Source organism: Magnolia sinica, chromosome 3, assembly GCF_029962835.1.
Source record: "Magnolia sinica isolate HGM2019 chromosome 3, MsV1, whole genome shotgun sequence".
In the NCBI taxonomy this organism is placed as follows: Eukaryota; Viridiplantae; Streptophyta; class Magnoliopsida; order Magnoliales; family Magnoliaceae; genus Magnolia; species Magnolia sinica.
In genome coordinates, this window is record NC_080575.1 from 5761524 (window position 1) to 5780220 (window position 18697).

General features: G+C 40.3%; 2 protein-coding genes across 5 annotated transcripts in view; one reads left to right on the forward strand and one right to left on the reverse strand.

Moving 5' to 3' along the window:
• LOC131239377 (probable serine/threonine-protein kinase At1g54610) lies at positions 1 to 10607 on the forward strand. The gene is made up of 7 exons (XM_058237060.1): positions 1 to 548; positions 904 to 1188; positions 3780 to 4097; positions 5226 to 5453; positions 8018 to 8118; positions 8616 to 8739; positions 9529 to 10607. Exons 1-7 carry the CDS (start codon positions 231 to 233, stop codon positions 9925 to 9927), a joined length of 1773 nt encoding a protein of 590 aa, XP_058093043.1. The 5' UTR covers positions 1 to 230; the 3' UTR covers positions 9928 to 10607.
• Positions 6463 to 18697, reverse strand: part of LOC131239376 (uncharacterized protein At2g33490-like) — a 23105-nt gene continuing 10870 nt past the window's right edge. Inside the window, exons 4-11 of one of the 4 annotated variants that reach the window (XM_058237058.1) lie at positions 17878 to 17939; positions 17701 to 17769; positions 17019 to 17047; positions 16726 to 16933; positions 16377 to 16610; positions 15710 to 15763; positions 12940 to 13945; positions 6463 to 6775 (exon numbers count right to left, since the gene is read on the reverse strand). In XM_058237058.1, the coding sequence (XP_058093041.1) occupies positions 12941 to 13945; positions 15710 to 15763; positions 16377 to 16610; positions 16726 to 16933; positions 17019 to 17047; positions 17701 to 17769; positions 17878 to 17939 (1661 nt within the window). In that variant the 3' untranslated portion in view covers positions 6463 to 6775; position 12940. Of the gene's footprint in view, positions 6776 to 11260; positions 11931 to 12074; positions 12442 to 12939; positions 13946 to 15709; positions 15764 to 16376; positions 16611 to 16725; positions 16934 to 17018; positions 17048 to 17700; positions 17770 to 17877; positions 17940 to 18697 lie in introns of those variants that run through there. The other 3 variants (XM_058237059.1, XM_058237056.1, XM_058237057.1) reach the window with 3 other exon arrangements.

Genomic DNA, 18697 nt, shown 5'->3' on the forward strand with positions numbered 1-18697 from the left:
GCAAGCTGCCCTTCTCTCTCTCTCTCGCGGGCTTCACACTCCCTCTCAAAACCGCCGTCCGTACACTCTCCCCTCCTTTCCCTCCAATAAAATCCCAGAAGCTTAAAAAAATACCATCCCTGGTTTTCCGTCATCCCTCCGTTTGTTCGACAGCTCCCACCGTCGTTATTTTCTCATGTGGCGCCAAACGGAAAACCGCTCCCAGTTTTCTCTCCGAAGATAGATGAGCAATGGGCTGTATCCTCGGCAAGCACGTGTCAAGCACCGAACCGAAACCGCCTGGAGCTGCTGAAAACCCAGGCAAAGCCGAGGAGCCGTCAGGTGCCGTTATAACCGCCGTTAACGGCGTCAGGATCCGGAAGAACAGGGAAGGAAGGAGGGAGACGAGGAGCAGCGAATTCCAGCGGGAGCATCAACGGAGACCGTCATCGCTGCGGAATCTCCACGTGCCGCCCGTGGGATGGCCGTCGTGGCTGTTGGCTGTTGCTGGCGACGCCATTGATGGGTGGGCCCCGCGGCGTGCAGATACTTTTGAGAAGCTCGATAAGGTAATTAGAACTCCAAAACTTTATCTCATCATCGAAATTCCACCTTGTTGAGTTCCTTTTCCTTGATGTGGTTAGAAACCCCAATCCAGTGGTCCCAATTTGAGTTTATTTTGTGGATTTAGTGATAAACCCTGATCGGACGGTCGAAAGGCGATTGGAATTTGAATTCCCTTCTTGGTTTGGTAGGAGACACTGATCCGACCGTCCAAACTTGATCTGATTCAGTATTTTGAGTTGGATGACAGCCCTGATCCAGCGGTCTGAATTTGATTATTGGCCGTTTAGTTTTGATTTGAAATGATGATCCAACGTTCCAAATTTGGTCTGATTCCTTTTTTATTTGAATTTCCGGTAGATTGGGCAGGGAACATATAGCAACGTATACAAGGCGAGAGATCTGATTACTGGCAAGATTGTGGCGTTGAAGAAGGTCCGGTTCGATAATTTAGAGCCAGAGAGCGTGAAATTCATGGCAAGGGAGATTCTAATACTGAGGCGGCTCGACCACCCCAATGTGGTTAAATTGGAGGGCCTCGTGACCTCGAGGATGTCGTGTAGCCTCTATCTGGTCTTTGAATACATGGAACACGACCTGGCGGGCCTTGCCGCTTGCCCCGGGATTGAATTCACCGAGCCGCAGGTCTGTCTTGTCGGTTCTCTGTGGTTTCTTGGTTGATTTTCTTTGCACATGGCACAATAGAGATTTCAGACTCTTAGAATCATAAGTTGGCTGTTGGAATGTGAATTGTTGACAGGTTTTGAGCAGTATGATTTTAGCTTATTTTGTTGGAAAGAAAATTTAAAATGTTTGAGAAAGATAGGAGAGAAAATAAAAAGAAAAATGGGATAAGAAAATGCTATGTCAGTGATATAAGTATGACATGTATTTGATAGAATTATGTATTTTATTTCATGTGCTTATGCATTATATCATGCTAAAAACTTTGATACTCTGGTAGTGTGATGGATGAAACTCAGGACTTAGAAATCACTTGGAAATTGCATGTGACATATGAGTAATTTAAATTGAACTGTCCAAATTGTGGGTCCCAGTGTAGATTTATCAAGAAATAAAAATTACTCTTATTTGCTTACCTGAGTATCAGACTGGTTCACATTTATTGGATGGTTAAAAATGAAAAAATAAAAATAAATCCAGCGGTTCTGTTTCAATAAACAACTGTCCACAAATTGGAGGTTAGGATTGTTCAACCAATTTGATTTTAGGACTGAGACTTAGTGACAGCGGGTTCCACAATTTAGTCAGTTTAATTTTAGTTCACGTATGCCACATCCACAATTCCTGAGCGCCTGCATATCAAGCATCACACTCTGCCAGAGTATCAAATACTCCCCCTTGTATTATTAGGCAGTATCTGATGTTACAATGTGACTCTGAGTTCGTTAATAAAATTCTATTGATAAGTTAAAACTTTTTTCTTGATATGGAAAGGTTGTCTAGCTTCAAAGAAGTAAAACAGAAAAGGAGACTAGTGTGCAATACCTATGAAGTGAAAAGACTCAATGTAAAATCTATTGAGTTTGACTATATACAATGCGTGGAACTTGTGTCTTTGAACTTATTGATTCTACAGAGTAGGTTAGAGATAGAGACCCAATTCTCATAAACTATTGCCTTCTGTTTAGCATAACTACAAATTCCATATATGTCATTAGAGCCTGTATTACTAAAAAATCTGCAGGGTCAATGGTCCTCAATCATTTAATATTAAAATGGCATTTTGTCATTGTATACCATATCACAATTTGCTAGATGTTGAATGACTAAAGTGCCCTTCAAGGCTGCCTTGGTCTTGATTGTGTATCTGTGTTGAGCAGTGGATGCTCAAACATGTTTTCTATATAGAAGAAGAATGAGAACCCAAGATTTTGATGCAGAGAATCAAGTTCCTCTGCAGTAACTTGATGGGGGGACTTAACAGTAGGTGTATATTTACAAATCAGATTAACCATGTATTCTCCACTAAATAAAAAAGATGGGACTATAGGCATGGTTATTCATTTGTTTTCTTCCTTGTGAGATAACTTGATAAGGATTTCCATGTGTTTTTCCTATTTGCACTGCAATGTCTTGTAGAGTTTCTCCATTGAGTAGTTTACCAATTCAGTTCTTGCCCAGTGTCTTTGTTCTTTTCCTTCTTAGTTTACTTTTGTTACCTGTTTTATGTTTGAAGTTTTGTCTCCATGTTTTAAGCCTCCTAATACCATGATCACATTTGCCATGGCTTAGTTGATGATGACGTTCAGCAAATTAAAAGAGCTATGGCTTATCAAACTTCTCTCTCCCTCACTTTTACAATGTCCCCAAATCTTTTGAATGACATGCGGGACACAAAGAGGCCTATTTGTTACAACCACCTTTTGTTTACGAACCATAGATCACATCGTTAGAATCATCAAACCAAAGCGCTACTTTGGAATCATGAGTAACAGAAAGTGAGATCTATGTAGTAGATGTTTCAAGATGATGATTGGAGCTATTTTGTTTCTCCGCTCAATCTTCGCTGTCCATTTTCCATGCTGTCGATCAAACGCTTTAGACCTTCGGATTGGCATGATTTTTACACCATGGCTTACTCCTAATCTTATGAATGAATGAACGGTTCAAATTGATGATAGATCACCCCATGTGCCATTTAAAAGCTTTGGGGACATTGCTAACATCCCCATGAAGGTAGGGATGTTAGCAAAACATGTGTATGTTGGGGTTCCAAATATTAATTTTACAGAGGTTGTGACCATAAATGGCAGAAAATAAAACAAATGTGGGAATTTGATTTATTTAGCAGAAAACACTTTTTTCTGCATTCAGTTTCAGAAAAGAATTGTAAATATGCATTTTAAAGATCCATTCTGCTTTAGACCTGTTTTATAGATAGAGGAAAGTTTGTTGTTTCCCATAGAAAATAACATTCCAAACTGAACGAAACCTGGTTCTTTTAGCTCTGGGCATTGTGCCTGTATCTTCTTTTTACTATTCTGAAGCAACAACTTTCATTCCAGTACACTGGGTTTGCTGCTTTTTTTTTTTCTTTTTTATTTGTTATGAATAAAGAACCATGCACCCAATGGATGAAAGAGGGGGGCGTGCATTGTATTTGTGCTGATATGGACCTGGTAACCAAGTAGAAGTGATTGGCAAGTTTTTTGCCACATGGAAAACTTAATTTGCCTGAGCTGATTTCTTTCAAAGTGTTACTGGGTTGGCAGGTCAAATGCTATATGAAACAATTATTCTCTGGGCTTGAGCATTGTCACAACCGAGAGGTGCTGCATCGTGATATCAAGGGTTCAAATCTACTTCTTGACAATCATGGAAGTCTCAAGATAGCTGATTTTGGGCTGGCTTCATTTTATGATCCTGACCACAAACAGCCCATGACTAGTCGGGTTGTCACTCTCTGGTATCGTCCTCCGGAACTCTTACTGGGGGCCACATATTATGGTGTTGGAGTTGACCTTTGGAGTGCTGGCTGCATTTTGGCGGAGTTGCTTGCTGGGAAGCCAATCATGCCAGGACGGACAGAGGTATTTCCATTTTCATACTAACGTCTCTAGAATACATTTCCTGCATTATTTATTGCATTTACGAGTAGAAAAATTCGCATCAATGATTTTTCCTGATGATGGTCGGAAATCATCCATTACTGCTTGTGCAACAATGTTTCTTGCAGCACATGTGCTGCTGCAGCCAATGCAGCACATGTGCAATCCAGGCCATTCATTGGGCAGGCTCCTATGTGTGTAACCAATGGCCTGGAAATCTTGTCGGTCCGGTTACCAGGCAGGTCCCATGTGACTCATGTGCATCAGATGTGGACCTTTGGTTAATTCTTTCTAGCTGTTCGTTTTTCTGTACAGATGATCCAAATGAACAGACCGGCTTGGTTTTCAGGTCACAGCACATTCACAACAGCCAATGGGGTCGACTTGATGAAAGATCCAGATATTGAACACGTCTCAAATTGGCACATGTGGGAGGAGTGGGATTCAATGCAGTACACTCTTTAGCAGCCTTCCATTTCTCGAGGAAATGGACTGCAGCCATTAAGCAAGTGACATGTGTATTATGCTTTTGTAGGCATCGAAGATTTAGTTAAAGGAGATTCCCTTTAATTTCGACATTGATCCCTGCATATGCACATTTTCGAAATTTCCAAAGGACCCGTTTTCAATCTTAAACTGCTCTAGAAGTTCAACTTTCTTGGCAATGGATCGAAATGCCCTGGCAGTCTGGCTTGCACTCAATGGTGCTGTATGCTTCCATATAGAAACAATCACTAAGGTCTAGATTCTTGGTAATTGATCAAAATGCCGTGACAGTCTGGCTTGAACTTGAGGAATTTGTCATGTGAGTGCGTGCGCGCGTGTTTTGTAAACTTATTTATTACTTTAGAATAAATATTATTTTTAATATTTATTTTTCAGCGATATTTTCTTGATAATATCCCAAGAAAAACCTCAAATTAGAAAAATCTTCCACGAAATTTCCAAGCCGAGAAATTGCCGAGAACGAGATTTGTTACTATGGCCTAGACGAGCTAGAAAACTCCATGTCAATCAAATTGGCTTCTCTCTTGCAATTTTTTTACATTTTATTATTGGGTCCTTATTCATTGATGTTTTGTGCCCTTTACTACATTTTTTTTTTCTTAGGTGGAACAACTACACAAGATTTTTAAGTTGTGTGGTTCTCCATCAGATGAATATTGGAAGAAATCGAAGTTGCCACATGCGACTATCTTTAAGCCGACACAGCCATATCAGCGCTGCATAGCAGAGACTTTTAAAGATTTCCCACCTTCGTCACTACCCCTCATTGAAACTCTTCTTTCGATTGACCCAGCTCAACGGGGCACTGCAACTGCTGCTCTGAATAGCGAGGTAAGCGTTCTGGTTGTAGATAGTCTTTTGCAAGATAGTCACGAGCTATGCATGTTTTTTCTCCAGTCATGATCTATGCATGTTTTTTCTCCCGGACGAGCACACTTACTGTGATGTTCATGGGCTTAATTTTTCGATAATGGTCTTGGAGTGTCTGCCTGAGCTGTACAGTTTAATAAGCTTGTCGGCCTTTCCTCCTATTCATTGGTTCTGTTTTTCTTTTTTCTTTTTCTTTTTATTTTCTGGTGACTTTTCCTTTGCTTTTCGTTTTTCTGATTTTTTTTTCTCAACAACCTTGAAACAAAGACAAGATTATCTGGGTATTTGTGCCAGCTGAAGAAAACAATTTCTACACTTAAGTAGGTCAGACTAGTTTGACGGATTCTATGCTGCTCTGAATGATGGTGTCTTCACATGCAACTGAATCGAAATTCTGAGTTGACCAAGGTAACTAGAGTGGTGGATATGAAATAAAATATGTGGATTTCTCAGAGTACTTCAGTAATTGAGTCAATGAAACAAGCAGCAGAACAAGGTTGAGCAAACATTAATGAGATATTGCAGGGTCCTGAAGTGTCAGCCTATGTATGTGGGGCCCATGGTTTGGCGATCTTCTTCTTCTTTTTAAATGAGAGAAATCAGCCTGCTGATCTAGTGGGCCCCCTTTGTGGATGGGGATGCCCAAAAATCTCTGAGCTTGGAAGATCCTAACCCCTCAATCGGTGAGCCTTCAAATAGATGGTTAAGAAAAATGCAGCAGCCGTTGGATGTTTAGGGTCTTCCAAGCTGGAACCCTGGGACACCTTGATGCATCTCCCATCCTTACTGTGAACTATCAACTCAACAGTCTGGATTAATGACTCATAATCATCTAAGCGTTATACCAATTAAATGGGGTCAGCAGTCTGGAATCATGGGGCTTGCATGGACTGGCTTCATCGGGACCCTACTGTTGATGCCCTATGCATCAGGACCCATAAAATCTCAGCATAAATATTCTTTCACCATATTGCTTGCAAATGCAGACAAATGTTTTGCTTAACTAGTAGGAAACTTTTGGCTGAAGTAGTGATAGATATCCTAAAGAGTATGCATGACATCACTGTGGGAGCGCTTAAGTACTGTAGTTCCACTTGACTCAATATTACATTTCCTGAAAACAGAGTCCCCTTTTCTTTTTCTTTTCTTTTTCTTGGTAGGGTTCGGGGCACATTGCCTCTCTGAATACACAGTAAGGAGACTCGATCTTGGTCATGCCTCGGGGGAGCATATACGTTACCAACTCAACGACTGAACTGGGTGTAAATAGAGTCCTTCAATACCTGCATAAATTTAGAGACCACCTTTAGTTTGGGAACATACATGAAAGGACCAAACCAATGATTGAATAAGTTCTAACATGCTATTAGACTGACGTAGTTAGTTTCTAACTGCTGTTTGGTTGTGGCTTCTGACCTCATGTTTACACAAGATAACTGCCCTATACTTCGACATCAATGATGCCACATGTGCATGGGAGTGTGTGCATGTTCTTCCATGCATGAATGCACATGTGCATGTGTAATGTATTCAAGGAAGAGGTATTTTTAACATAGCAATGCTTCCTTTTCTGTTCACAAAACAATGTTGTGGAAATCCTTCACGAGACATTATTCTTTGTGAAAGCTCTGAATATTACAGTCGGAGAGAAAGTACATTTCAGTGTATGTAATGCTTTGCTATCCTTTTACATTAGGCATATTTTGGCTGCTTTGCTATTATTTAGGATTTTGCTTTTTCTTCTTTTCTTCTTTTCTTTTCTTATTTTTTTTTTTTTAATTAAAATGGATGGTTGAAGACACAGATTTGCTTGCATTTTGTGCATGCAGTGTGCAACTTAATGCATGGTAAATATCTTTCAACAAGTTTAGTAATGAGCGTAATGGCCCTATTGTTCTGATGTAGAGAAGAACCTATGATTAGATTTTTGGGAAATATCCAAACGAACAATTTCTTAAAGATGCCTCTTGCTTTTAAGCTATATGATGGCTTTTCTCCAAGCCAATGCTGGGCTTTCAGGCTACCAGTTTACTAGCTTTTTTAAGCCAAATTTGTTTTCCTCTCCCAAAAAAAAAAAAAAACGCAATTTTACAGTCTACTGAAAACGGTTTCTTAGATAAATACGTAAGGATGCATTTGGAAGCACTATGGAATTGTGATAATTATTTCAGTAGAATGGAAATGACTAATTCATACTTCCATTAATTTTTGGAATGAGCAAGTAGCCCTCAAATTGCTATTGCATTCCTTTCAAGCCAACATGAAAGCAGTGTAATTGCAATTTGGAGCCTTGCCCCTCAATACTAAGGTAGGTGATTCCCGTTTGGTCATTTCCATTGTATTGAACTAATTATTGCAATTAAATAGAACCAAAATGCAGGCTAAAATTTAGTCAGTTCTGATGAATTTCACTTGATGGTAAATAGCGTGATCTGTCACTCTTGAAAATGTTGTTTGAGAGTGGAAAAAAATGGTTCTATTTCAGGGAGAAGTTTCTTTAATTTGTACCATGTCTTTGTATCTAGTTCTTCAAAACGGAGCCTTATGCATGTGACCCATCAAGCTTACCGCAGTATCCTCCAAGCAAAGAAATGGATGCGAAATTGAGAGATGAAGAAGCTAAAAGGTTATTTTCTTTTCCTCCTATGTCCAATTCGATGCAGTTGCATGGTGTCTCAGCATCATCATCCTCATTCTCATCATCTAAGCCTTATCCCAACCACTTGGGGTCACTTACGCAAATCCTATTCCGCCATTCCACGCTATCACGGACCCATATCCTCAGTTAAATCATAGGTCCTGAAGTCTTTAACTCCCTCCACCCACATCCTTTTCGAGCCTTCAACTTGAACCAACCTTCTCCTAAGCAGTGCAGTTCTTGGTCTCCATTGCACATGCCAAACCATCAAGTCTACTTTTCCTCATCCTATTATTACATATTGGTGTTACTCCTAGGTTCCCTCAAATGCATTCATTTCTAATTATAACCTTTCATATCTTATCACTCAATCAATTCAACATCATGACCATCTAAGTCTTCCTCCAATGCATTCATTTCCTAATCTGTTATCAGTTGTTTGGTCATCTAATGACAGATTTTATGTTTCTTCTTGTCCCCTACAGGCAAAGAGGTCTTAGTGGAAAGGGGCATGGTGGTGAAAGTACGAAGAAAGTCCGAGTTCGTGATCGAGCCGCCAGGGCTGTGCCAGCCCCGGAAGCAAATGCTGAGCTCCAAGTAAACTTGGATGTACGCAAGATATTCTCTCTTTATTATTTTTGTTTTGCTCAAATTTGCATGAAGTACAGAGTGTATTTCATCTTTTAAAGCTGTAGTGTTGTGGATATTTTTCAAGCATCAGGACATCTGAAAGGAGTGTAGACAGACAGGAGTGCAACCTGGGCGGGTTGGATCTGGTTTAGGGTCAACTGAGCCCACCCGAGCTCAAGGGCACCCAACCTGTCAACCAACCTGACCTTGAACCCAAGGTGCCCAATCTGATCCCAACCCGAATTCCTCTATACTCAACCCTAGCACAGCCCAATCCAACCCAGATACATGTGATTATTCCCATCCAACCTAACTCAACCCGAATTCGCTCAACTTGAACCCAATCTAAGTTCAAATCCGGTTTGCGTTTTCCAATCCTAACCAAACCCAAGGACCTTAACAACGCCACACACAAATTTGGGTTGGGTCAATCGGGTTCACGTTGACCCGAATCCAAGTTGCAGCCCTATAGACATACAGAATCTCCATCTGCCATTCAAGTGCTAAAAAAGATGGATTACTTGTGGATGGAGATTCAAGTCATAGAATATGTCTGAAAATGGAGATTTAAGTCTGAGAAAATGGCTGAATTTTTGTGCATGGACAAATGGAATCTCCTTCTTCCATTCAAATACTGAATAGGTTTCTAGCTTTCTTAGCTAAACCCATCTGAGATTTGCTTACAATACTGTGTAGACTGCTTTGCCAAGATATCTATATCAATTTAAAGGCTTATCAATTTCTTATCTTTCATGTATTAATTTCCAGAGGCGGAGATTAATTACGCACGCAAATGCCAAGAGCAAGAGCGAGAAGTTCCCGCCACCCCATCAGGATGGAGCAGTTGGTTTCCCAATGGATGCATCTCACAATGGCCTGACATCATTCGGACCATCCGATGCTTCCTTTGCCGCATCAATATTTGACATGAAGAAGGTGCCCAGGGTTCCATTGTCGGGACCCTTGGGGAATCAATCAGCTGCTGGTGGGCCTTCTAGAAAAAAGAAAACCATCAAGGAAGAACCTCACATGGCTCCATCTCGGACTTTCATCCGCACATTCAAGCAACCCTCAATCGGGATCTCGATGGATCTTCGGAAGGACACAAACAACAAGAGAGTCAAGGGAAAAGAAGTGGTTTCGGAGGTTTTTGGCAGCGGCATGTAGAGGTATTAGGAGAGTTTTTTTTTCTATAATTACTTGGGTGTCCCCCTTTTTGTGTAATTCTTGAATTAGGCTTTTCTTTTTTGTTCATTTGTTACATTCCATCCATATAAATGTTTGGTGGATAATCCACTCAGTGAAAGATGAGGAATTATAGGGTCCGGCTCATCAGCAAATGTACAGTTGGCTGAGTTGGCTTCCTGCATTTGGGGTCCATGGTGCAATTATCGAAACCCTTGAAATGATGAGCCACATCATGAATGGGGAATGCCCTCAAAACTCTCAGATGGAAATGTTTACAACCCCTATTTCTGAAAACGAATGTTTACAACATTCGGCCACGACACCAGATGGTCAGGACAGTCGAAATCACAGATTTCCAGGTTAACCCCATCCATGGTGTGGCCCATCATGTCAATGCTTTGGATCATTAAACTATGGTCCCCACTTGCACGATATTCAACACATCAGCAAACCACATGTCATGATATTCGTGAGCAGGGACCCTGTTTTCCCTCATGTAAGACTTAACATGGTAGATTTCTCTATCCTGTAAATTTGTGCAGCTATGGGAAGCAGATTGGAGCTTATTACAATCTGGAATCATGTTTGGGTCATTTTCAGTTTAGCTTCCATTGTACATAGATGTTCATTTTCCAAATGTAGTATAGTTCATGCCTCTACATCTTATCCCTTCTCTTGGTTCTTTCTTGTCCGTCCATTCACTTCTCCGTGTCCTCTGTTTGGATGCACAAGTGAATGGAATTTGCACGCATTCAGGTTTTTTTTATTATTATTATTATGTTGGGGAATGCTTTTACTTGTGTTTATATTTCTTGTGGGAGCTCAAGAAACAGAAAGTACTCTTCCGGAAACAGTTGAATTTTGTTTGGTTGAAACTGCACTTTCCTGGGGAATGTCTGAAATCCGTCTGGTTAGAATTTTGTTAAGTTAGGGTGTGTTTGGTTGAATTTCTTGATATTTCCTGAGTAATCAATCTAATTTCACGCAAAATATCATGAAACGTTATGATATTTAGAGCCACCAGATGCACACTTTGCAACAAAAGGAAAAATAATAATAATGATAATAATAATTGATTACAAATACGAGCCCTTGTTTTATTCTTCCCGTTCTTTTTTAAAATGTCCTACACATATAAAAAGGCCATGTTATTCAGTTATTTTCCATTATCATCGCCTTGATCTAGCTTTTTGAGGGTTGGGACGTATCATATGAGAACATATCCTTGTAAATTTATTTATTGAAAAAAAATAGAGAGAGAGAGAGAGGCCACATATGATTGTAGGTGACCAGTTCTCTGTAATGTAATGATAGGCTGGCAAATTTTTGTTGTCGACCAGCAGACTGCACAAGGTGGGGCTCACCTTACAGAGATCCTGATTGCTGGTCTGGTGGTTCCGAAGCATGGGTGGTGGGCCAGAATTCTTGTTCATAAGGGGTGCCATCTGCGCTTATTACTCCCCATCTTTTATTTTTAACAATTGGATAGCTCGGATCATCGAAAGGGAACTGTCTGAATCATCGCCCATCCTCTGGTGTGGGCAAGTCAATGGTAGATCCCCTACAGAGATCTGTTTCCTCCCATGCATCAGTGGTTGGTTAGTCCATCTAAGTGGTTGATGCACATACCATGTAGCCGATTTAGGTGTACTAACCACCCTCTCTCCAAAACAACCACCCAATTGGACTCTTACCATATATTCTGGGAACATGTCACAAACATATACATGATCCAGACCATCTGCCGGGCTCCACCCATTTGGGCCAGAGTCAATAATCAGTCCTGGTTCGAATTGCACCGTTAGGATTGTTTGGTGGGACCAATTCTCTGGCCATGCAGGGACTGTTGGTAGGCTCCAACCTCCCAAGTAGTCTGGGCGCACAACACTTCGAACAACATTGGATCAAGATATTAAAGTGATCAGTCGTCCATGCACCCCTTCCATTCAGTCTCTCATAATCGTTCCATGTGCGTTCCTAGGCTTCGAAAAAAAAAAAGAAAGGAACCTCCGCATTCCCAACAAACACATTGTATTTGACGCAATCAACGGCTGACAGTGATTTCTTAGGATCATCAAAGAGAATGTTGTTGATGAGAACAGATTACATTGAATGCATTAATACCGTAATAATCACAATCAACAACCAACAAACAACTGCAGCTCATATCATTATCATGATCTCAGTGGTCATTCTTCAATACATGCCACACTGGATCGTTAATCATACTCCCATTGAAAAATTAAGATAAACTCGTTTTGATGACAAAAAAAAAATAGCATTATTTCATGCAAATTACATTACGATGTTCTCATGTAATCAATAGCTGACCAAAAAAAGAAGACGATGATGATGATTTAAGACAAGATGAACCAATGATACACATTATTTACACGACCGCACACGAAAGAGAATGCTAAATATGTTGATGGGCTTTGGAAGAATCTAACGATGCCAAACGCAGCACAAGCAGGTCAAATGAATCCATGCCTGCTGCCATTAACAAAAAGCATTACTTTACAATATACAATACTTTACAATATACAATATCCGCACCCTTCAGATTATAAATCTAAATCGACTAAACACACTCAAATTAGAAAGAGGACCTAAAGGCAAGGTTTGACGACTTGTGGTTTCCTACCATCCGTTTCCATGGACATGAGTAGGCCCCACCACGAAGATCACCAGGCAAAAAAAAAATCAGGCCAGTTGGGTCATCAGGTGGGCCCACATAGGGAGCTTGAGAAGAGTTATCTTCATGGTGTGTGTGTGCGGGGACGAGGGTAAGGTACTACAAGTTGGGCTACCATTGGGTGTAGGTGATCAGTTGTCAAACGGAGAAAAGACAAGTGTCCAAGCCTATCAAATATATGGGTGGGTTGGGATGCATGGCTAAATTGAATTGTGAACGTTCAATTCAACCATTAAAAAAGAAAATTAAGGGCACATTTAAGGTCTATAAAGAAAGGCATAGTAGTTCTTGCTTACCTCAGATTTTTCCAAGCCGAGTGGCTGACTCAGAGGCAGTTGATGCCGGCTGGGTATTCGTTAAAGAAATGGGTGTCAACGGAGGTGAAGCAACTTCTTCAGTAATGTCTGCATTCAATGCGGCCGCTCTTTGACCACTTGAAGGTATAGAGTAACTGCGAGTGACACTTCCAGGAGGAGGCATGGGGAGCGGTGATGCTGCTTTTGGTGTCATCAATGGCACTTTGTTTGTCGGAGAATGCTCTTGACTTCTGGAAACCAGAGGGGCCGAGTGACCAAGCAAACCCAGAGGTCTGGTGGGGTTAGCTAAACTGACCGGTGGCCTAGGAAGCTCGTGAAGTTCGCTTATCTTCGGCGACGACATGAGAGGTGGTGAAGCTGGAGGGGACACTCTTGGAGACACGGATGGATGGCGCATCGGGATGCGTGAGAGCATCGCCGAAACTAGCTGTGGGTGGTCCGCTGAGGATATAGGACCACTGGCAGACAAAGCAGGTTTGTTCGACCATTCATTCCTCGTTAATGGGCCAGAGAAAGCATATCTCTTTATCTTTTTAGAATCAGAAGCAGTGTGTATGTCAAACTGTCGGAATGCTTGTCCCTCGGTTAGTGGGGCCCTGATGGAGGTGCTGTTGCTCTCTTTGAGCACTGACTGGGCCTTCACGGTGCGGCCAGATGGGTCTGATGATGGATCATCTCTGGGATCTTTCAGATGCTTCTTTGGTTCCAGTGGGGATGAGTACCACAAATTGCGAGTCTGACCGCTCATGCTTCCCTGCCGTACACGAGCAGCTGGAGTACTTGATCTGGCTAGAACTGGATTCTTAGCATCAACAGGTGTGGGGAGCACATATGTGTGAAACTTCCTAGTTGATGAAGGTCGCATGTCTCTTATCTTTTCTGCAGGATCAAACATTTTATCAGGAAAGATAGGTGCTGATTGACTACCAACCTTCGGAGTCCTGCTTAAGGTTGGCAGATCCCCTTGACTTTTATCTACATTTTCCTGCCAAAAAAAAAATTGAAAAAAAGAAAAAAGAGAACATAAGCCAACAGCAGTTGGATTAAATATTCGACTTCCAACACCAGGATATTGTAATTTTAAAAAAAAAAAAATTTAAATGGACAGCTTGATACATGCGATAGATGTAAAAGTTCCCACAACACACTTTGGGCCTGTTTGGTAGACACCCAAAATAAGATGAACTAATTTTTAGGCGTCTACCCAACAGACCCTTGGTACATTCCAAAAACAACTTCAAGTAGAGTTTTGCGCTTACAAATTGTAGAATTTTATTTCATGAAAGTGTAGAAAAAAAAAATAGCAGAGAATCATCGCAAGCATCACAGCAAAGCTCAAGAAGAAATGACCAAGATCTCATGAGCATCATATCCTTAATTACAATTCACTAGAACTGATGTTTATGGATGATAATTATTGTATCTCCTCTCTCTCTCTCTCTCTCTCTCATTTTTATTTTTTTTTAAAATTATAAAAGAAAGGGCTTTTATCTCAGAAATACATAGCCCAATTTTTCAACAGGCCATAGGCCTTCGAAACAATAGCCATGTACAAGTTGAGGTTTGCTACATCTTATAGAAAACCTCAGTATAAAAAATAATAATAACAACATCTTGAAGCCTGTGATAGGTCACTTTAGGTGTGTTAACTTCTCAGAGATAAACCAATGAACCAAACATTAAACAGACTTCCAGGAAGCAGCATGTTCCTGGATAGGTAAGCTGGAGCCAAGCTCGAGCAGAACATGTTCTAGTTTTGGAGAAAATATGCAGCAGAAAGTATGTATAATTAGGTAGTCGGTGATGCTCAGTTGATCACATGAATGTAGGACAGTCAAAAATAGAGGGTCAAAGAGTTTAACGGCCTGTTTGGTTGCAATCAAAGTTGTGTTCCAGTCAGATTGTCTGGGTCACACTGTCTTGGATGGGCTATCTAAGTCATGCTGTCAAACAACCGGGATCAAGGAATAAATATGGACTGTGTGGCAAATATGAGAAGTTTAAGATCAATGGTTGCACGCGTAAAGCACTATATACCTTTTTTTCCCACAGAATTAACTTTCCTTGCGTCCAAATAGCCCCTGATAAAATGTATTTGGTGGGAAAAAAATGTGAGTGAAAGATCCCACTGATTCAAATTCGGCCTTTGAATCTAACAAATTTTGAAAATTCTTGATCTCTCAGATTCGAAGATCTGGGATTTGAATTGATGTCTTCCAGTTCCATTGATTCCTAATAAGATTTCACTTCAATTGAAATTTGGTTATTCAATACGTACACTGATCCCTTTCAAGCATCCATGGCTGAATGGTTAAGGGTGCTATTTTGGCAAGTAAGAAATTTTACAAGAGGATTGACCTCTCGTCAACCTAAGTCGTCGTTGTCATGGGCCCATCAGGGAATGGGAAAATGCCCTAATAACTCTCTCATCAGATGATCTTAGACATCTGATGATAGAGCATAGCTACAACCAAAGATTCACAATAAACAATGCCAATTCAAATGGTTAAGATTATCGGTCAGTGGAAATTGTGCAGGTATCTACCCTCCAAATATGTAGATAAACCCAAAATGATTTGGAAAACCAGAAATGGGCACCATATGCAGACATTGTATGCTGGAAAAAAGATTGACTGAGCAGTGTATAATTCTTCATGGATAGTCCATGCCAGTCCACGTCCAGAAATGAGCAACCACTAACTACTAGGTTGAAAATCTATTTATCCTAAAATGGGCAATATCTTATCACCTTTGCAGTTCCCACCGTTGATGCTGCAGCAAATGAGAGGTCCACTTGATCTAGCTGCACGCACAAAAGCTTATTTCAAATTTTAGGAATAAAAAAGGCATGCAATAAAAGCTGAAACAACATCTGGTGACCCCCCTTGCTACAAAGAAGTGGAAAACTTGGGGCTTGTAAATTCTGAGATAAGTAAAATCAGAAGTTTGGGAACATAAACAAGATGATAATATATTTGCGATTTAACTTGCAAAAATGAAAAGGGGTTGGGGGGGGGGGTGGGCTCAGGTGTTGTGGTGGGTTGGTGTTAGGTATATATGTGGCCAAAATTCAAGAGCAATAGGCCTCAAAAAAAAAAAAAAAAAATTGAAAAAGAAAAAGAAGAAGAAGAAGTCATCAAGGGATATTTTCCCTCTCCTCTCTTCCCTGTACATGGTAGTCAAACCAATCCTGCAACAGAACCTCTCAATGCAATGAAGAATTCATGCATGTATAAATAAAGCAAGATAAAAAATTTAAAAAGAATAAGAAAAAGATGGTTTGTATAGCTTGAAACTTCAAAACAGTTTTACATAACCGTAAGTATGAAAATATCAGGACTTCACCAGCCTTTGAAAATAAACAGCAGTTTTTTTTTTTTAACGATTTGTACAAATTCCAAGTACGGATATCTCACCTCCATTGAATTCCTAGATGTAGAAACAATGTCTTGTCCATGGTCATTCTGTCCATAATCAAAACTCAATTCCCCAACATCATTGGCATCATCACCATAATCCTCATCACCATCTTCCCCATCATCATCCTCAAGTCCACTGAATTGGTAATCAATATGTTGCTGTTCAGTAACCAGTTTTACATGTGGCTCAACTGCCTCCAGAGACTTGAGTCCTTTCTTAAAGAAACTCAACTGTTTGCAAGCAAGAAAAAGAAAATGTAAAGAAAAAAAAAAAAACCATATTAACCCTCATTTCATAAGGAGAATAAAGAGTCCCAAGGCAGTTGAAAAAAATTAGCATTAAAACCTGTGCTGCATGGTGCCGAGCTGCCTGTGTTAGAAGACTTCGAGACTGCCCTTGCTTCAATGATTTCAACCGGAAAACAAATAAAGTTGCCTCGTCATCATATTCCTCTTGAGCTGTTTGCAACTGCTGGGATGAAAAAGTTTCTCCTCTGGCACTTCTTGACCTCCCCTTTTCTCTCTGTGCCGCCATCATGTATTCATATAGACTTCTGAAGAGCACATACCCAATTTTGAGAAGAAAACAAAATCAATATAAAGAGGCACAGAAACTAAACAAGAAAAAAAGGTTCAGACCTTTTTTCATCACACTGGCGTTTCATGTCCTGCATTAGCAAACAAATATGAACCATCAAAATAATAATAAGCATCATTCTTAAATGACAAAGTCATAGAACATGCATGTATCAGAAGTTTCCCAGAGTAAATACACAGAGAGAGAGAGAGAGAGAGAGAAAAAAAAAAAACTTGAACATGCAGAAATCTGATTCAAAGAATATTTGGGCAGAGCTTGATATATCTCTCGTAAAGAATGAAACTCTGGCCAGCCTTAAGGTCAATGCGAACACAAAGTGAAAAATATAAGTAATGATCCAGATAAGCAAGGACATCTATGCAACTCGTCTGAAATCAGGTTGCATTTTCCAAGCAAATAGTGAAAAATACATAGACAAAATCATCGACTGTGAGGCTGAGGCACAAGAGATGCTTGCAGCATACACTAAACTATCTAACATCTTTTGAAGTTCTTGATCTATCTCAAGTCCATGCACATTGACGTCACTGCTTGCATCAGATCGATTGGTAAATATTAACACAAAAAGATGTACAATCCAGGTGGCCATGCATGTATTTGTGGACATAGAATTAGATTCAAGATCACATATCAAACGTATTTTTTTTGTTCCTGATAACGAATTTATTATGAGAAGCGAAACAAGATATCACCTCTGCAACAACTAATGCAAAAAGAGCGTACCTCCACTGTTCGAAGTTCATTTAGAAGGGACTCCGATGGGGTAGATATTGTCTGGACAATATGAGAACGCTGAAATATGCAAATAAGTCAGTGCCAAGATCATCTCAAGACCTTTGTTTCAAAATGATATTGTGAAAGCATCTACCAAATGTTTAGAGCAAAATAATCGAGACTCACATAGCAATCAACAAGTTTCTGAATTTCAAACTGAACTTTCCCCAACATTAACAGAACTCTACCTGCATAGAACAAATTAAATTAGAGCACAATAGTCATGCAACAATCAGAATAGACAATATCACATCACAACAACGTGGTCATTTCAATATTAAAATGACTTCAGTTTATACACAATAGAATATTGAATCACAAAATACATTTTAGTAATTAATAGTGAGATTAAAAACACTATGAATCAGGTGCCAACTTGAATGACCAACAAAAAAGAATCAAACTTGCAAGCTGGACTCTTTCTTCTTTTCTTTTCTTTTTTCCCCTTATGAATTTGAGGGGGAAAAAAAAACAGAATTCTGCAACAAATCATAAAAACTAAAGAAAAATGTTAAACTTTAAAATAAATAAATAAATAAAAGCATTTACCCCAGGCCGGGCCAAGCTCTGTCCAAGCCCATCCTGCATCGTTAAACCTAAGCCTAAGCCCGGCCCAAGCCTGTGATGGGCCAAAATATTACAAGGCCCGGCCCTAGCCCGAAAGAAGTATTGTAAGTTATTTGACATTATGAAGGGGGTCGCTAGCTCGGGTGGGCCCCACCATGGTGTTTATGTGAAATCCACCTTGATTGCCAAGCGTCACCCCACATCAGGCCCAGTGCCCAAAATCAGCCCAATCCGTATTGCAGGTAGACCGCACAATTGGAAACAGTGTGTAGGGCAACACTAACCCTCCGAACTGTTTCCCTTCATGTGGCCCACCTAAATAACGAACAGGCCTGATGTTTGGCCCCCAGCTCCAAGTTGTGGTGTGGTATCTAATGGT